This window comes from Rhamphochromis longiceps, linkage group LG20 (genome assembly GCF_057381845.1).
Source record: "Rhamphochromis longiceps isolate RC_006_pf linkage group LG20, R_longiceps_female_GT1.1, whole genome shotgun sequence".
NCBI classification, from domain to species: domain Eukaryota; kingdom Metazoa; phylum Chordata; class Actinopteri; order Cichliformes; family Cichlidae; genus Rhamphochromis; species Rhamphochromis longiceps.
The window spans coordinates 23,141,152-23,158,398 of record NC_140576.1 but is presented as its reverse complement, the minus strand read 5'-3'; the positions used below and the strand labels follow the sequence as shown (position 1 = coordinate 23,158,398).

The window sequence follows — 17,247 nt, the reverse complement described above, 5'->3', positions numbered from 1 at the left end:
CATCAAGATTGCAACCTCTGAAAGCACATGCTGTGGACAAACAGAAAGACTTACCGAAATGCGTTGTTAAAATGTGCTCTCGAACACTACGGTCTCTACTCGTACAGAAAATCTTAACAGTCTCCTGTCCCTCAGACTGCCAAGGAATCAAAGCTATGAAAAGATGTGAATGTAGCTGAGCAAATAGGATTAAAGATGGCTAAATCCAAATGGCTGGAAGCACAGCATGCATTAAAGAGGAATTCTCTCAGGAAAGATAATCCCCATATACGCATTTTAACACACTTCACTCACTCCTGTTTTTTTTTTTTTTTTTTTACACACAGTCATAGTAAACCATGATTGCCCGACTATTCATGCACGAGTCACTAAAATCTATAAATACATCTGGACCATTCAGGCTGCACCAATGACACATACAAAGTTTAATTCCACAAGTGGAAACTTTACACAGATACCGTAACAGCCTTCTAATAATACACACCACCCCATTCTTTGTTGCTCCCTACCATCAGAAACTTGAACCATGCTTTCTTACCTTTAGCACCTCCATTGGGACCTGTGCAGCAGGTGGTAAACTGACCGGGACACTGACATTGATGGCAGGCGTTTGGGCCTGTGTAGTTTGTGTGTACTGGGAGGCCTGTTGTCGCTGCTGCTCCCGCCGCTCCTGCTCCTGAAGCTGTTCCCGCATCAGCTGTTGCCGCAGCAGGATGCGCGATGTCATGGCCGAGGAGCTCAGCGGGGGCTTGGATGAACTGTGTTGGTCTGACGGACTGCTGCGGAGGGGAGAAAGGGATGATTGGATAAGATAAGAGAGAAGGCAGAGGGTCGATTAGAAAGATGAGGTGAAAAGAAAGAGTGCTAGAAAGGTTAGAAAGGGGTCAAGAAAACCAGAAAAAAAGAAGAAAATTGAGGGACGATGGATGTAATAAAAAGCCAATGTTAGCATGAAGAAAACTGGCAGAGAGGATGACTTCAGGGGAAGAAGTCAAAAGGGAACTATTAGCTTTTGTTCTGCAAAAATTAATATTAAATGACTGGTTGATCTATGTTGATAACCTGTTATTTTAACCTTTGATGATCAGCCATCGTCAAAAGCTTGTCAAACAGAACAAGCAAAGCTATGGGAATTTGCAATGAGCACTTTTTGTTGCTATTTTTTATTTTACAAAGATAAATAATTAAGCAGCCCTGCTTATTTGCTCTTAGAAAACAAATACTTGAACCTCCATGAAATCACTTACTATCAAGATCTATTATCAATTAAGATGTCCTTTCAAAAAGGAAAACAATGTTGTGATTTTAATGACTTTGGAAGGCACAGGCATTTTGCATTTGTAGACAAAACAAAAAGAGGAACATTTTGTCTGTAAAGGTTGTTTCAGTTTTCCCACTCTTTTAAATTTAGATGGCTACTCCCCAGACAGAGTCCTGAAGTCCTAAAATAGAGAGTCTCTGCTGAAGCAGAAGTTGTCGGGACAAAGCCTCCATCGAGTGAGTGATCCTTTTGATAAAACTCAGTAAAATGTCTGGCCAATCCAGCTGTGCAGTAATCGCACTAATTAGCCAGCGGAGTCAAACAGCCTCAGCTTGCAGCGTATTCAGTGGGTGTTGAGCCCTCAACATACCATAAATCTCCCCTCAGCAGTGGATATAATCTCATTGTCTACAACCACACCCACTGAACCCTGCACCAGATATTAGACAAAACAATACTGTATAACAAATATATATAATAAAATATATTATAAAAGCAAAACACAGGCTGAACTCTGGCTTTTCTCTGGAAGCACTTCAGTGGTTTGGGTGTCTAAATTCAACAGCTACGTTTCTTCCTTTGTTCCTTTGTGCTTCACCCAATATATGGAATCAGGTTTAGTGTTCAAAAGAATAATTCCTTCTGCTGTGTGACTTTGGGCGATTGTGTTTCCTTTCATCCCACAAATTTCATGACAAAAGTCACTAGATCTAAAACTCTTGATTTCCTCTGCCAGAGCCAGAGGCTTTGATTCTTCTTTTTTTCCTTTAATCTACTTCAGTGATTAAATGATCAACGGTTTGTTGCAAGAACAAATTCGTTTCTGTTCCCTTTCTTTTGGTTTTACAGTTCAAATGTGACATTTGAATTGATTTGGAACTACAGATGGATTTATTGTTACATTCTTTGGATAAACTAGAGCTGATTAATAATAATAATAATGATAATAATAATAATTAGTCACGTTTGTTACATGTTGAATGCTTTTGGTTGGAGAAATCAGCTTTTGTTAAAATGAACAGGTTTTTTTTTTAAATGAACGCTTAAATAAAAAAACATAATATACACTGAATAGTTTAAGTACATAAATGTACTGGATAGTACAGTACCTTTATCACCTACTAGAAATCAGTACTCCTAAAAACTTGAGGAACTTTCTGCTTAATTTGGATTTTCACGTATCTGACAGCTACATTCATGGAGGTTTTAAAAACACAATGAATTTAACAAAGAAGCTGTAATGTGTGGAAAGAATATAAAAAGGGCAACACAGTAGCATACAGTTTAAACTACCACTTACTTAAGTGCTTGCTTTTTACTACGTGCTTCTAGATGCACAGAGTGGCTTGCTCAATTTCTGACCACCAGGAGTGCTACTGAGCAAAGTTTTTGGGTGGGTCCACAGTTTGTATGGCATTGTTTGAATTTGTGTTGTGCATAAATGTCAAGGTTATAGTTAACTTCAACTAAACTCAAAGCAAAAACTGGTGTGAAAAGAACTTTATGAACCTACATAAAAGTGAAAAGTTGGAAAGAAAACTAAAATTACATGATCAGTTACAGGAAATGTTTTTTGTTTTAGTCTTTGTAAATTTGCTCACATTTGTCAACACAACCAGCCTGAGGAGGCATTGGTGCGTGCTTATTGAGAATACAATGTGTACATAACTCTTAAGTCAAATGTTTGCATAGTAATAGCCATTACAAACTTCCTAAGTCTTGCCCCTGGCAAATAGCCCACTTATTAAAATAATGCAGTAAAATGAATACTGAAACTAATAAAAAGTAAACTAAAAGGAATTATTTTTAACTAAGAAAAATTTAAACATGCAAACCTATTTTGAAAGCTAACTTAGCTTTACTGAATTAAAAAAAACAAAACAACTAAAAATAAAGTAAGTGATGAGTGACTCGGTGAAGGTACTAATGCTTTTAGAAACCTGTCAAATAAGTGAAGCTAAACCAAGTAAGCCTCTATTCTGCTCACAGGCCTTACAATGCTACAAGATTTCTCTTTGTGCATCCTTTTGTACTAGTGTATATGGTCCTCAGACTATCAGTATAATATTCCTTTATTTTGATGTTGCTTATGGGAGAGAAGATCCTGTATCCTGTTTTTGCTTGTATATGCTATAAGTTATGGTTCTTAGAAAGCATATAAAAATAGTAAAAAATTGACATTGGCAGAAGTAAAAAGTCAGAATTGCTCAAGAAAATTACAATCGACAAGTCTCTTATAATTTTATAACTTATAACCGCTTTGCAATTGATTAAGAAATAATTTGTAAAGATGATGTGAAAACCACACTGATTCTGAAAAGCTTGCTGTCCAGGCTTGAGCTGAATTAAACTTGTTGCACATTTATGGTGGAGTTTAGAGTTTTACAGCAGGACAAAAGTGCATTACCATGTTATTCTTTATTCATAATTGTTGGAAGAAATAATTGTAACCGAATTAAAATTCTGATACAAGTGCGCAACACTATGTAATTCAAAGCATTGTAGGAGGTAGCATTTTAGGCTAAAAATTTGATATGACATGATCTAGGGGTAGTGTTAAAATAAAATAAAAGTATGACTTTGGAGAGTTTTTTTCTCGTAAATTTTTATGTTCTTTTTGTTTTTTTGTAAATGCACCTGTTTTGTTTGTGTAAATTTGCTATTTTTTCATAAATGTGAAATTTTTTCTTATAAACTTTAAGAAAATTGCAAAATTTCTCTTTTCAGAACCCTGAAAAAACACATTTATTTCTTTAGCATCTTTAGCTGCCCTATTACAAAACTGTACAACATATGACCTCATGGCGTTTTTTTAATACGCTCTTAATAATTTGATTGACTTGTGTTTGTGTATACGAATGACCAGAAACCTCTCAGAAAGGCAAGGCTGAATGTCTCTGTCTCTTTCTCTCTGTTTCTTTCTTTTGACTGTTTGTTGGCTCTTTGCCAAACAAACCCATGAAAGACATAAAAAGCTCTTTTGTCCTTTTAAAATTTCATTCGTGTGTGCGCACACCTCCTCTTATGTTCGTGTGTATCTCAAGGGAAAAAAACGGAAAAAACAATGGTTGTACAGTCTTGAAGAGTCCCACCCACTCAACTCATGATTCCTCTGATTCTGCTCACTACTGTGCCTTCATCATACTTCACCATTAGTCAAACTGTCAGAGCTGAGACTTTGAAGCAGAATTCAGTGACACACTAAAGACAACAAACAACCAGGAAAATTCAGCTGCAATACTGCATCAAGACAGAAATCAAGTAACATTGTGGAGCGACAAAGTCTGAGAAGAGTCAAAACACTGAGCTGTTAAAGGAAAATACTCTCCAATAAAGATGCACTGCAGCTGTAAAACTGCTGGTAATTGACAGGCGATCATTCTGCAGACCTAATGACTTCTGTGTGACTGAATAATAACTCTACCATTACAGTCTCATCAAAAAAAACAAATAACTAGCATGCCAAAACATGATACCTCTTCTGTTATTAACTTTATGTCTTAAGTATGAGATTTCTAAGCTTTTCAGGTACTCGCTCCCTCGCTATAAGTGACCAGTGACCAGCTGCAATTAACTATAATAGACTGATAAATGTATATCCTGACATACAAAAACTATTCAGCACATAAAAATACAAGGAGAAATCTTCCAAGACTACTTCCCACATATAGCCCAGTGCATGGTGCCCTTCATGTGTACATAGTGTTGAACAAACATATAGATTCCAAAATAAAGCCCAAATGCACTGCAGCAATACCACAGATGCTGAGGCGCCATACTCACAGACAATCAAATGAACAGGGTCTGTACACTTGCACTCCTACAGCCTCCATATTTGTTTGTTTTTCCCTGAAGGTGCACCACCCGCCCTTGGAGAGCAGTGAAAGTCATGCTGGTGGTGCAGCGCTGAAAGTGTGTCAGAGAGGGGAGGCTCCAGGGCCCGGCCTGGAAGCTCCAATCGCCACGCAGAGTCCCAGGCATAGGACCAGCCCCGTGCAGAGCAACAGCAAAGCAGAAGAGAGGAGCGTGCAGGCGTCCACTGGAAACACACTGTCCATCAATATGCCGCTTTAAAACCACGCAGATAGTGTTACGCTTAGAGACATGTGCCGACACGTGTTGGGTAGATGGGCTACAACCAAGTAGGGGTCGCTGTCCTGTGAAAATCTTGTATCTCAAAAGTATCATAACTCAAAAACGTGTTTGCTTTTGCCAAGTGACACTGCATTTTAGAGAAACTGAAAGGATTTCAAATGGTTTATTTAAACCTTAAAGTCTCCCTTTATTTGTAAAATATGCTGCTTATTGTTTCCTCTCATGTTTGACCTTCACAGTGCATAATAATAAGTTTGACACTACCAAGCTGACTTCACATTCATCTGCTGAGACATTAACCTTAATTTGAACTATTTATGTGTACATATTAGCATGACTTTTTTACAGCTTTCATGGCTGATACAAATACTCACTTTCAAATGACAACTGCAAAAAAAAGAAATAGTACTAGAATGCAACATATGTTCTGCTGCTGCAAGAGGCTGGCACACTACACAATAGAAATGAACTGACATGAAAGAAAAAAAAAGACACACTATGTGCTTATTTTCATTAGTTTAAACATCACTCCCCAGATTAGGTGTATTCTAAAGAACCACATTAAACTCATTAAAGCTCAACTTTTCTCCCGCTGGTGGCCGTTCAGTGTGTTTTTCAGGAAGCAGACAGTGACTTACGCAGACCACACTGCATATAACTATACAGTGAGCACAGGATAAGAGCAGTGAAAATAGGCAATCTAATCAAAACACAGGCAAACTGAGTACTAGTAACAATCCTGTCTCCTATTTCTTTCTCTCTACCAAACTGCAGGAGTTGCTGCCCTTCTAGCAGACTACACAACCTCTCTGCTGGAATACAAATGAGTGATTATGACCCTACATGACAGTGTATTGATCTACTTGGACTCCTGTGCTGATCAAACATGCGCAGCTTGGTGCAGCTGGCATGATAGTATGAAGTCAGTCACAAGCAGGCAAATCATAGAAAATAGAAAGCATCTGTATGCATGTCTAGACCGTCAATTATGTGGGGTTTGTACACAGGGAATGCAATAGAAGTGATTTTTTTTGTTTTTTGTTTATTTGTCTAAACACCAAACAGAAAAACAACTGTACAAATGATTTAAATTAGGTAAATAGTTCAACCCTGCAAATATCTCGGTAAACATCTGGGTAGAAACTTTGTATTTACTGTGCATAAACACTGCATAAGCACAGGAAATGCCTTAGCATCATCAAACACAGACAAAACAGCATTTTGTTGTATAGCCTATAAAGTTATATATAGCAATGCCTTTTTGGAGATATGGTGGGGCCCTACGCATTATTAGGTACATGGTTTTAATGTTGTGACTCACAGATATCCTGACCTGTAGTAAAGCAGCAACTGTCACTGACTGCTGCTATAATAGCCGTTTTAAAAAAATCAAACAACCCAATGGTCTACAAAACAATGGCTATTCCATAAAGAACTGTTAAAATAAAATTTATACATAATTATTTCACTCTCAAGTACAAAAGCACAACAAAACAGGGTCAGTCATAAAAGCAACTAAAAAGAAAATCAGGTACTTTGCAATGTGCTTCCAGGAAGCCAGGACTGGATGGAATAACTAGAACTTGCTGGGTCTTATTTCTGTAATTAGGCTCTGTGCTCTTAGTAATTCCCCTCACTTGTGTTCGGCAGGATGGCCTGCTCTAGCTGCAGCTCCCTCTCTTTCCTGTGTGCTTTAACAATGAGTAAGTAGAGCTTCCAAGGACAGTAAGGAGGAGCCTTTGATACGTTTCCCTACAGCAGGTTGAATGAGTGCAGAAGATTTTCAAGTTCATTGATATAACAATGATGTGCAAGCACAACATAACAGCTTTTCATTGTGAGACTGATTTATTCTCGGCTTTCCTTGAAGGTGATGACAGACAATCAACACATTCTTTCTTCGTAAATGAACCATGGTAACGATTCGTTGCTGTAAAATATGACTCTGAAAAAAAATAAACAGACGCAATTATGTGCGTCTTAACCACAAGTTAAAATTTAATAATTAAGTCACCGTGTAAAGGTATTTGTTTTAGCTGTTTAACAGTGAAGTGTGTTTTTTTTTCAACAGCTAATGCATGCAAGTAATTACTTGTTATAACCTCTATATATCCTTGTAATAACAACTTACTGCTTAAATAGTTAATGAGTCATTTCCGTCTTTTTTCAAGCGAACGTGCCAAAGATTCACTGGTTCTGGTTCTTCTTGTATTTTATTGAGTAAACAACGAATTAATTCTGCACTAATCAATAATGAATCATCTAGTTGCAGGCTTCAGACGTGATCATGCCTGAAGGCTACATTTCTTTTAACTGTTAAGAATAATGACTTGTGTCAATAAAAGCGACACTCAAAGGCCTCCTCTGTTATTGCAGTTCCTTCTGGGCACCAACAGAGGCAGACAAAGATCACACGTCAGGAATATTAAAACTGCAAACCCAAATCAATCAGTAAATAAAAGATGTAGAGTTTATGATTTTTCTTTATTTTTATTTTATTCTTTATGAGGAAATCTTAAGCAGATGTGCTTGAAAAGCCACATAAGAGGTGAGAATGCAGAAAGATAACCATGATTACAGGACAAGTTGTTCTGACTGTATTTTACTCCAGCCTCAACACCTGTCTGTGTCACTTAAGCCCCTCGGTCTTTCTTAGATCATGGATGAACCTTTTTGGCATCTCTGTCTAGGACACCTCGTGGGAACAAGCTGCTCTGGACACATAGTTTCATAACCCTCAAACTCTGACTCAGCTCACGACCACTGGCTCATTGCTTTGACCTTAAATGCCTATTCTGTACTTCAGTTCTATTGCAGAAGAACTTAAATTGATTTGTGGATGTCTCCATCATTTTACTAAATTCTCTTTCCCTCTTCCTTATTTTAATTTGAAAGGTTTATTTTCTTACCAAAATATTACTACAAATGACCAAGATCTTCATTTGCTTGTTAGACACTAATAAGTTGTGAAAACTACAATATTTCTTCTGTATTTCTCTGCATCCTTGTCATTTTTAGGTAAAGTAAAATGTCTCTTCCAAAGAACTCGATCCACATTCAAGGCCCATCATCTTTCCAAACATGCCTGTAAGGAGTGTGCATTAACAGTAAGCCTGAGGTTATTTTCTTCTCTCAGCTATCATTACTATGCAAAGTGCCCCAAGGTTCATTATAATTTCTTCTTTACCAAAAACAAAAGTAAAAAAGTAAACAGAGTTTTGCAGCGTTAAAAGTTTTGGCCGCAGTCTTTTTTTTTTTTTTTTTTTGGGGGGGGGGGTGTAATTTATGATTCAATTTTTGCTGACTTAAATCTGACGCTTCTTTATTTTCAGCTGTGTAAAAGAAAGTTTTTTCAGGAGACTTTGAGTTCCATTCATGTTTTACCCCCCAGGCCAAGATCCAAGACAGAGAACCCAAAGTGTAGACCCGACCCACAAAGACCCATTGCGAGCTATTAAAACAGATATTTACTGAGCAACATAAACCAAGTCCCATTGTAAAGTTTTCACATTCATTCAATTCTTTATTTTCAGCTTTGTATGATTTGAAGAAAGATTTTGAGGAAGTCTTTATATTTAAACAGACAGAGATGCGCTAACAACAGTTAATGAAATGATTAACACTGACAATCTTGCTAGCAATTGCAGTTTTGCCAGAAAACCTTGGGATCCAGCATTCATGCAGGTGTAACTTTGATACATACTTCCACGCCAAGATCCCAAATGACAAAAAGTTCAAAGCTCCATCCGCAAAAACCCAGTCCCACAACCCACATGACCAAAGGGTCTGCCAATAAAAAGGTTCAGAATACCACAGAATACCCCCAATGTCTTTGCTCCAATGGGCCACAGCTGTTTTTGTGGCTTATAACAAGCAGGGGTTTTAATGTTGTGGCTGAAAGATGTACGTATGGCATTAAATGTTAAAAGTGATCATTCTGGCATAAATTGTTACGGAAACATGTTAATTGAGCAACAAGAAAATTTCATTGTGAGGCTGATACTAAAGCAACACATTTGTTTGTTTGGTTTCTTCTGCCTAGTGTCTGCTAATCTTTACTGGCCGGGGATGTTTCTGTGTAAGACATTTGCATATTTATTCATCCATATGGATTTAATATAAGCTATGCTCAAAATCTAGTCTGTTCATTAGAAAGCAAAACTTTCAGCCTCTGTATTGACTGAGGGTGCAAAAAAAAAAAAAAAGATCCCTAGACTCACAGTTTCTGATATAACACATTCCCTGCTAAATTTATATAGCTTATTTACACTGCATAGAAGACTAGTTTTGCCGCCTGTCTCACATCTATATTAGGCACAAAAAGGTTGGCACGACGTCAGCAGCAGTCTGTGTGCTCTGTCAAACTGATACGCAGACAGCCAAAAAACAAATAGATCTATGAAAGCTAAGATGACATTTTGTCGCACACAAAACTTCAAATTTAGAAACTTCTTAAGCAGCTATTAGGAGACATCAGACAACTCGGTAATCAATCAAACTAATTATAACCATTTTGCACAAAACTGTCTTATGGCACAGTCATCGTGATTATTTATTATGCTGGGTCATCTTCATGTGATAGAAAGGGGAAGTGGGATACCTTCAATCAAAGCCACGGTTCAGACGACTTCACACATTCAGGAGAAAAATGACATAAAGAAAAACAAACAGCAAAGATTCAGAAACCGTGCTGATACTTTGCGTATACTTGGAATGGCTGCTGCTGCTGCTACACCAGCGACGAAAACAACACAGCCTCAGATTCAGGCCAAGGGTGTATAACAGTGTAATGACATTTCACTAATGAAAAAATTGAAGACATTAGTTTAAAAAATGCAGAACTAGGTTAAAGGCTAAGACTGTCCAAGATGACAGTTCTTCCTCAAACAGTTCTTCTAACTGGTGTTTTGATTGAATTTAGAGAAAACGAGAGAAACCGCAAATCTGCAAGAAAATATCAAGAACGAGAGGAAGGAAAAAAAAAATAACTGGAGTCTAGCGAACGTCTGCAGCAAGAGTTCTGTCCGAACACAGTGGCGTACTGTCCTCTGGATGTCTCGCCCTGACAATGAGGCCATGTATCACCACCTCTAAACTACGTAACAGAGAGGAGCAGACACAAAATACAAAACCTCTGACACCATCCTGGTAATAGATGCATAATCGTCATCACCATCCTCATCACAGAGGGGCATGAAATGTTATAACTTACGACTTATATTACACCCCAACAGTATTTCATTGTGATTTGAAATCATCCATAAAGGTTGATATGCAATCATAAATTGCATAGAAAAAAGTTTATTATTTATTTAATAGTAACACCTGCCAAGGGATCTGTGGTTGTTACATGTTTTCTTACTTAATTTAAATTGAATCAATCACACCAACTGAGTATTGAGAATACTACAGTTCACTGTCAGTGAGGTGTTTAGAATAAGAACAAAAACATGGTCCCCTAAAATATTAAAACAAAAAAATAAGTCCACCTTCCAGTCATCTCATAGATTTTGCTTCATATTTCCCAGCTCTGGGATCAGTTTTCACTCTTAGTAAGAGTGAAAATTGTAAGACAGCAAAAAGGGCATTTTCTAAAGTTTCTCAGTATTGTTTTGATATGCTACACAGTAGACAGGAAATCTGTCATTTCATTGCATTAAACACGTGTATAAGACACATGTATAAGACATCAACCTTGCTGTGCATTACTTCCAGAAAAAGGGTGAAAGGTGAAACAACACATAGATCTGACTCAGCTAAATGTTTCTGAGGCCTCAGTGTGTCAAAGCTGAAACTAAATTAGTAAACGTCAGTGCTGCAAGCTGTTTTTTGTTTCTGTTCTGTGTCCTTACAAGAATAAACTGTTGTCAGGACTTGGAGCACTTTGTCCAGTACTACATGCACTTAAGTTATACAACTTTTTAATAGGCCAACAACTTGCTGAAAACTAAATTTTGTCTCCCTCTTTGGTTGCTGATTTATTTTATTGGTGAAACAACTTTAGAGCATTTAATATTAACTGTGAACTTATAAAGAAGGCAACACTCCTCCACTAAAAGAAACATCAGGTTTGATTTATTTATTTATTTATGTTACCACAGCTTATCTAACAGTTAATACTTTCTTACACACTTTTGACACTTCAAAGCTGTTAATGCACAAGGTGTAGTGCCATAGTAGACTTATGGCACTTTTTACACACTTGTTGTTATGCAGTTATACTTAAAAAATAGGTAGTTCTCGGGAGATTTAAAGAAAAATCTCATAAATAACAATAAGTCACCATTCTGCTTTAGGAGCACCTGAATATCAGCCATCAACACAAGACAGGCAGAGCATCACCTTGCTAAACTCTGACCTGTCTGCTCCTCTGTGAGCTAATATTTGAAGTTGATGTTGACAAGACAACACCCATGTGTTGCATAACTTCATGCAAGCAGGATGACCATAAGGAACGAGGGCTGAAACCCGGGACCAGCTTCAGTAACATCAATGAGGAAGCCCGCACATTCATAGACTTTGGACAACACTTTAAAAAGTCTGCAGCCTAATTATTACCTTAACCCCCAAAACGCTCCAGCGTGAGAAATAACTGTCCACGGCAAAAGAACTGACCTGTTTTTCAAGGGCTGACTCTTCAATTCGTAATACGTTTTAGGCTCCTCTTGAAAATCCTCTCCGACCTCGAAGTCGGGAACTATTCCCGATTCCGACTGCATACTTGCAGATGTCAACTTTTGGAGACGCTAAACCCTCTTTAAAAAAAGCAGACGGGTGATATTCGTGCCCCAGTAGTCCGCACAGTACCAACCGTCAACGCAAGCCGCTTCTGCCCAGGATCCGGAGCTCTGTAGTCCTTCGCGGCAGCGGCTAAACTGCAGCTAACGGGCTGAAAATGATCCAGAAACTACAACTACCAAGATGCTCCGGGGATGTAAACGTCAGCACAATTCTGATTGGCTGCAGTATCCGACGGGATTTTTACCCCCCCCCCCCCTTTTTTTTTTTTGCTCGACCAGTGAAACTGAAATGTCAGTTTCATTTCCATAAGCAATATTTATCCCGCAATGTGGATTTCGTAATAATTGGCTGTAAAGACTTATTTTGAATTAGTAGCGTCTGCTCCAGTGGCCGTGCGTCTTTGCGGTCTTAGATTTTGCATTTAAAGAAATGGTCTGCACATTTTGCCTGAATGCAGATACATTTAATATTGGTTAAAAATAATGGAGGGCGTTAATTTGCTATCACGATAAAAATGAATTATTTTATACCATGCCCACCGCCCGCAAAAAAATAAAAAATAAAATAAATAAATAAATGAAAAATAAAAATCCAGCCTTTGTGACCTGGGCATGCTGTTCAAGCAAGTTTGCGAAAGCATAACTACATTGTTTGCAAATAAAAATAAAATATATAGTGAGTTGTTTTTAAGCCTTTAAAGCACATATACCCAGAGTGACCTTGAAGTAAGTAAGAATCAGACTAGCGATGTGAGTTTCTAAAAATAAAAAAACAACAACCCAAAAAACAAAAAACACTGGATGTAGCAGTCAGTTAAATGAGTAAATCTGGAAGCAATCGCACAGAAACTGTTCAGAAAATCTAAATAAAAAACATAAATAACGGCACTTCTTACATTGCAGGTCATTCACAGCCTTGATATTTAGTGTTTTAAGTCTCTTATTGGGTCATGCAGATATTGCACCCGACTTTAGACCAACCTCAAGACGAGCCTCATGTCTCTGTTTTTCCCCGTTTCCCTGTGCAGACTGACTGACCGCTCGTCTCCCACTCTCCCCCACGCGCTGTTCTCAGCACACCAAGTTTGGTCTCCTCAGTTAAAGTCTTGTCTGCCACTTGGGGGCAGTATAGAGCTAGAAAACAGTTTCGTGAGCCCGCGGGGGTGTGGGGGGGCACCCTCTATTATAAAATGGAAATTTAGAGGTAGTTCAATATTTGCATTCACCCTCATCCTGTTGAACTGGTTTAAAGTCTGTATTTTATCAATGCAAATAGAATGCAAATATGATTCTGCTGGAAAGCACATACCCGGAGGCTAAAAATAAAGCCTTAAATAAAACGATGATAGCTGAACAGAATGAGAAATGGGATCAGAATGTTTTTTTCTTCTTCTGTATTTCTGCAATACTATTTCTGAGACACATAGCAGAAAAAAAAACACTCACATACAGCCAGCCAAATGACATGACACAGGAGCTGTAGAGAATCCGATCTACAATATACAGATAAATTACTTTGGATGTGGTACTGATTACCCAGGCCCTCCAACTGCATTAGACCTGTAACATTTGTAGACTACTACAGCTTTTGTAATTACTTCCAGATATATCTTTTTAAGATATATTTTAAATAATAGTACTTAATGACACAATAAAGACTAGCAAGTACAAATTTTGTTCCACAGTCCAAAATATAATGTTCTCTCAAAAAATATTATGAAGTCAATTTATTTTGAAAATGATTCCAAGCACAGTGATCTTTCTATCTTTGAAACATCGTTTCTTAAATACCTATAAGAATATGCTGATTTTGCAAATTATAACACATAAATGAATATTCTTCAATAAGCCCAGTGAAGCAAGAACATATAAATTTAAGGACCTGAATATGAGAAGAAGAAAAATCACTGTGAGAAGAGTCCAAAATTCTTAGTTCTAATGGCAGTGCAAAAGCCTGCTCACCATCCATCCACCCATCCACCCTTCCAGCCATTGTATTACACAAGGGGACCACAGTATGATGGGTGAAAGACAACACGCACCCTGCAAGGATTGTCAGTGTCAGCACATTAGTAAATAAACTTGATTCAGTGCCCTTAGGTAGAAAACCAATGTTTGTGTTCATGTTTTCCAAGTTATCCAAGTGTCAGTGCTATATCTCTTTTTGGCAGAAATGGTTTGTAAATAAATACTTACACACCTCATAAACTTTTGTGGCAGTTGCACGTTTAATTATTTTTTTTTCATTTTGCAGAAAAATATAGTGTTTTATGGCTTCCCATTTTCTACCTATAGCAAAAACCGAGTTTGCATGGACAAATATCTGGTCAATTGTTGAAATAAAGTTATTATAAATTGAAAACCTTCACAATTTATACGTTTAGCTGAACTCTTAATCTTCAGCTAAAAAATTTCTACTTCACTTAAATTTGAGTTCAGGACTGATTTGTTAATAATATTTGTTTAATATTTGAATATCTGAATATACACATTGTTTTGTAATGCCAATAACATCTTCAAACCCTGGTACTGGGAGAAAATAAGAATACTTTGGTATCAGTTAATTAGCTAAACAAACAACGACAAACTTCTTTAAAACAACCCACATATCTTGCATCATCCTGGCTATGTGCCCTGAGATAAGTGAACACAGGGATAACTATTCAAAGACTAACACACTATTATTTACTCAAGGATGTGCAGATTTGAAAGGCATTGGCAGCCAGTGCAAACATTTCTGCCATATAAAATAACAAGAACTACAGTGGTGGTCATCGATAACGTCTCAGGTATGAAAAAACACTCTGGTTTACCTTTGTTTTCAGTCACGGCTTTTAACTTGAAGTCTGTCAGCCAGTCATCAGTGACTTGCAACCATTTGCCAAACAACATCCCGGAATATGAGCCAAAGGTGTCCGGTTGCTTTAGTAAGGATGACTATCAGCTGCTGATCAGCTTGTCTGTTGAAAAACACACCAATTCAAGAGACAAGGACTCATTTTAGCAAATTTATTACCATAATGAATGTCGGATCACTTGATAAACTAAGTATTATTATTTATTATAAGAATGTTTATTTGTGTTTCAGAATGACAGTTTAAAAAAAAAAAGTAAGTAAAAGCTTGTGTATATGTCACCTTTCAATATAAATATAACAAAGTGCTTCACAACATAAATGATTGAACATAAAAACAAAAGAAACATTTTAGCTGCTTTTTAAAAGAGTCCACAGTTCAGTGGGAGAGAGTTCCAGAGTCTGTGGGGGACTGCTGCAACAGCTCTATCTCCTTTAGTTCTTGAACTTATATGAAGCCCAGCTACCAAGCCCTGATCACATGACCTCAAGGACCTGGTGGGAATCTATGGCTGTAAAGATTCACTGACGTATGCCAGTGCTTGTCCATGCAGCTCTCTAAAAGTCACAAGCAGAATCCTAGAGCAGACAGGAAGCCAGTGAAACTGAATTATCAATGGTGTGGCATGTGAGTACTTAGAAGACTTAGTCAGATGCCTCGCAGCGGCATTCTGAATAACCTGCAAACATTCAAAGGAAACTTTGTTAAGACAAGTGAGCAGTGAATTACAATAATCCGGGTGTGACGAAATAAAGGCATAAGTAACATTTTCCAAATAAGGGGGTGACACGCTGAAACTCAACTTGGCAATACTTCTTAAGTGATAACGGCAAGAGCAAACCAGAGACTTAACATGAGCATCCACAGTTAAAAAGTTACCCCAAGATTCCTGATAGAAGATTTACCAAAAGGGGCGAGGAGAGCTTTCACTACCTTAGGCACAAATCGGTCAGGGACACAAACAAGGGCTTCATTTTTCAGGGAAAGCTGTCAGCCATTCAACTTCTCAAGTTGCTTAGTAGTCTAAGCACCCATGCAAGGTCTGTAACTTAGAAAACTCATGCATAACAGAGATATATAACCGAATGTCATCTGCATAGCATAGATAAACAATGTCCTTAACAGTGGTAGACATATGCTGAAGAAAGCACAGTTATAACAGAAACAGTAAAGACCCCAAAACAGAACCTTATAGCTTGGAAGCAGCTACAGAGAAAGATTAACTTGACAGATTTGAAGACAGTCTCAGCAAAGCAGACCTCTATACACTCTCAGAAAGAATATTTTCAGTCCGCGTCCAAGTGTCGAAACGTTTCTCCCACTGAAAATGTAACGTCCAGATGAACAGAATCAACTTTGTGGAATTTCCTTTCCTGCATGATTGAGCATGCATCAGGACACCCCCATGCAACCATCCAGTATTTCAGCCTGTTACACATAATGTGATTGTCAGCAGTCTCAAACATCAGCAAAACAAAACACTATCCAGCACATGCATCAAAACAGCATTTGAGAGTACAAAAATAACTGTTTTGGTTTAATGAGCTTCAAGAAAGTCATAGTTTATCAGTGATGCTGCATTTCTCCAGGACTTTATGAAAAACTGAATGGCAGTTAAACACAGTTAGATGTGCATAAAATTTGATGCACACCCCTTAAGTAAATATTGTGTTTTCATTGTTCAATGAAAATGATGAAGATTGATAACTTGGAGAATACTTCCTGTGAGCAGTTTTAATGAGTATTTTTGAGGTTTATTGACTGAATTGCAAAATCCGATTATAAAAGGAGGAGACATGCTTGTTGCTACCAACAAAAATACAGAAGGTTTCTTAATAAGAATCCCGACTCCTGGAATAAATTAAAACCACAGCTTGCCAGATGATAGAATAATTTCTAATGAGGGTAACGAGGGTAATGAGGGAATCCTACTCTTTTGTTTATGAGAGCATTTTTCCTGTAAGGAGGAGACTCATTGGGCAGATGGTTTTGGGGGATCTTAATGAGATACTTATTCATGTCTGATGTCAGAAATCCAAGAGCATGGGGGTGGGGATACCTCGCCGTGCTGGCAGGCAATGGCATTTACAGCAGACTGCAGTGACACTAGTGTTTTTGTTTTTTGCTAGGGGTCTAGGGTCAATGAAAAAAACAAAACAAAATAAAACAAAAACAAACCCAAACCAAACAAGAATTTGTTAGTTTATGTCAAAGAGTTTCTATCTAACTTCCCCTTTGAGAAAACTGAATGCCATATGTGACTTTGGTGCCTGTTTCCTTTGAAGAATTACCAGAT

General features: G+C 37.7%; 1 protein-coding gene across 7 annotated transcripts in view; it reads right to left on the bottom strand.

Moving 5' to 3' along the window:
- The window catches only part of LOC146645337 (microphthalmia-associated transcription factor-like), a 29,079-nt gene extending 15,944 nt beyond the window's left edge, over positions 1–13,135 (bottom strand). For 2 of the 7 annotated variants that reach the window (XM_085392720.1, XM_085392723.1), the window contains exons 1-2: positions 11,972–12,226; positions 539–776 (exon numbers count right to left, since the gene is read on the bottom strand). In XM_085392720.1, the coding sequence (XP_085248846.1) occupies positions 539–776; positions 11,972–12,075 (342 nt within the window). In that variant the 5' untranslated portion in view covers positions 12,076–12,226. Of the gene's footprint in view, positions 1–538; positions 780–5,044; positions 5,262–11,971; positions 12,227–13,077 lie in introns of those variants that run through there. The other 5 variants (XM_085392719.1, XM_085392722.1, XM_085392726.1 and 2 more) reach the window with 4 other exon arrangements.
- Positions 13,136–17,247: the final 4,112 nt, after the last annotated feature.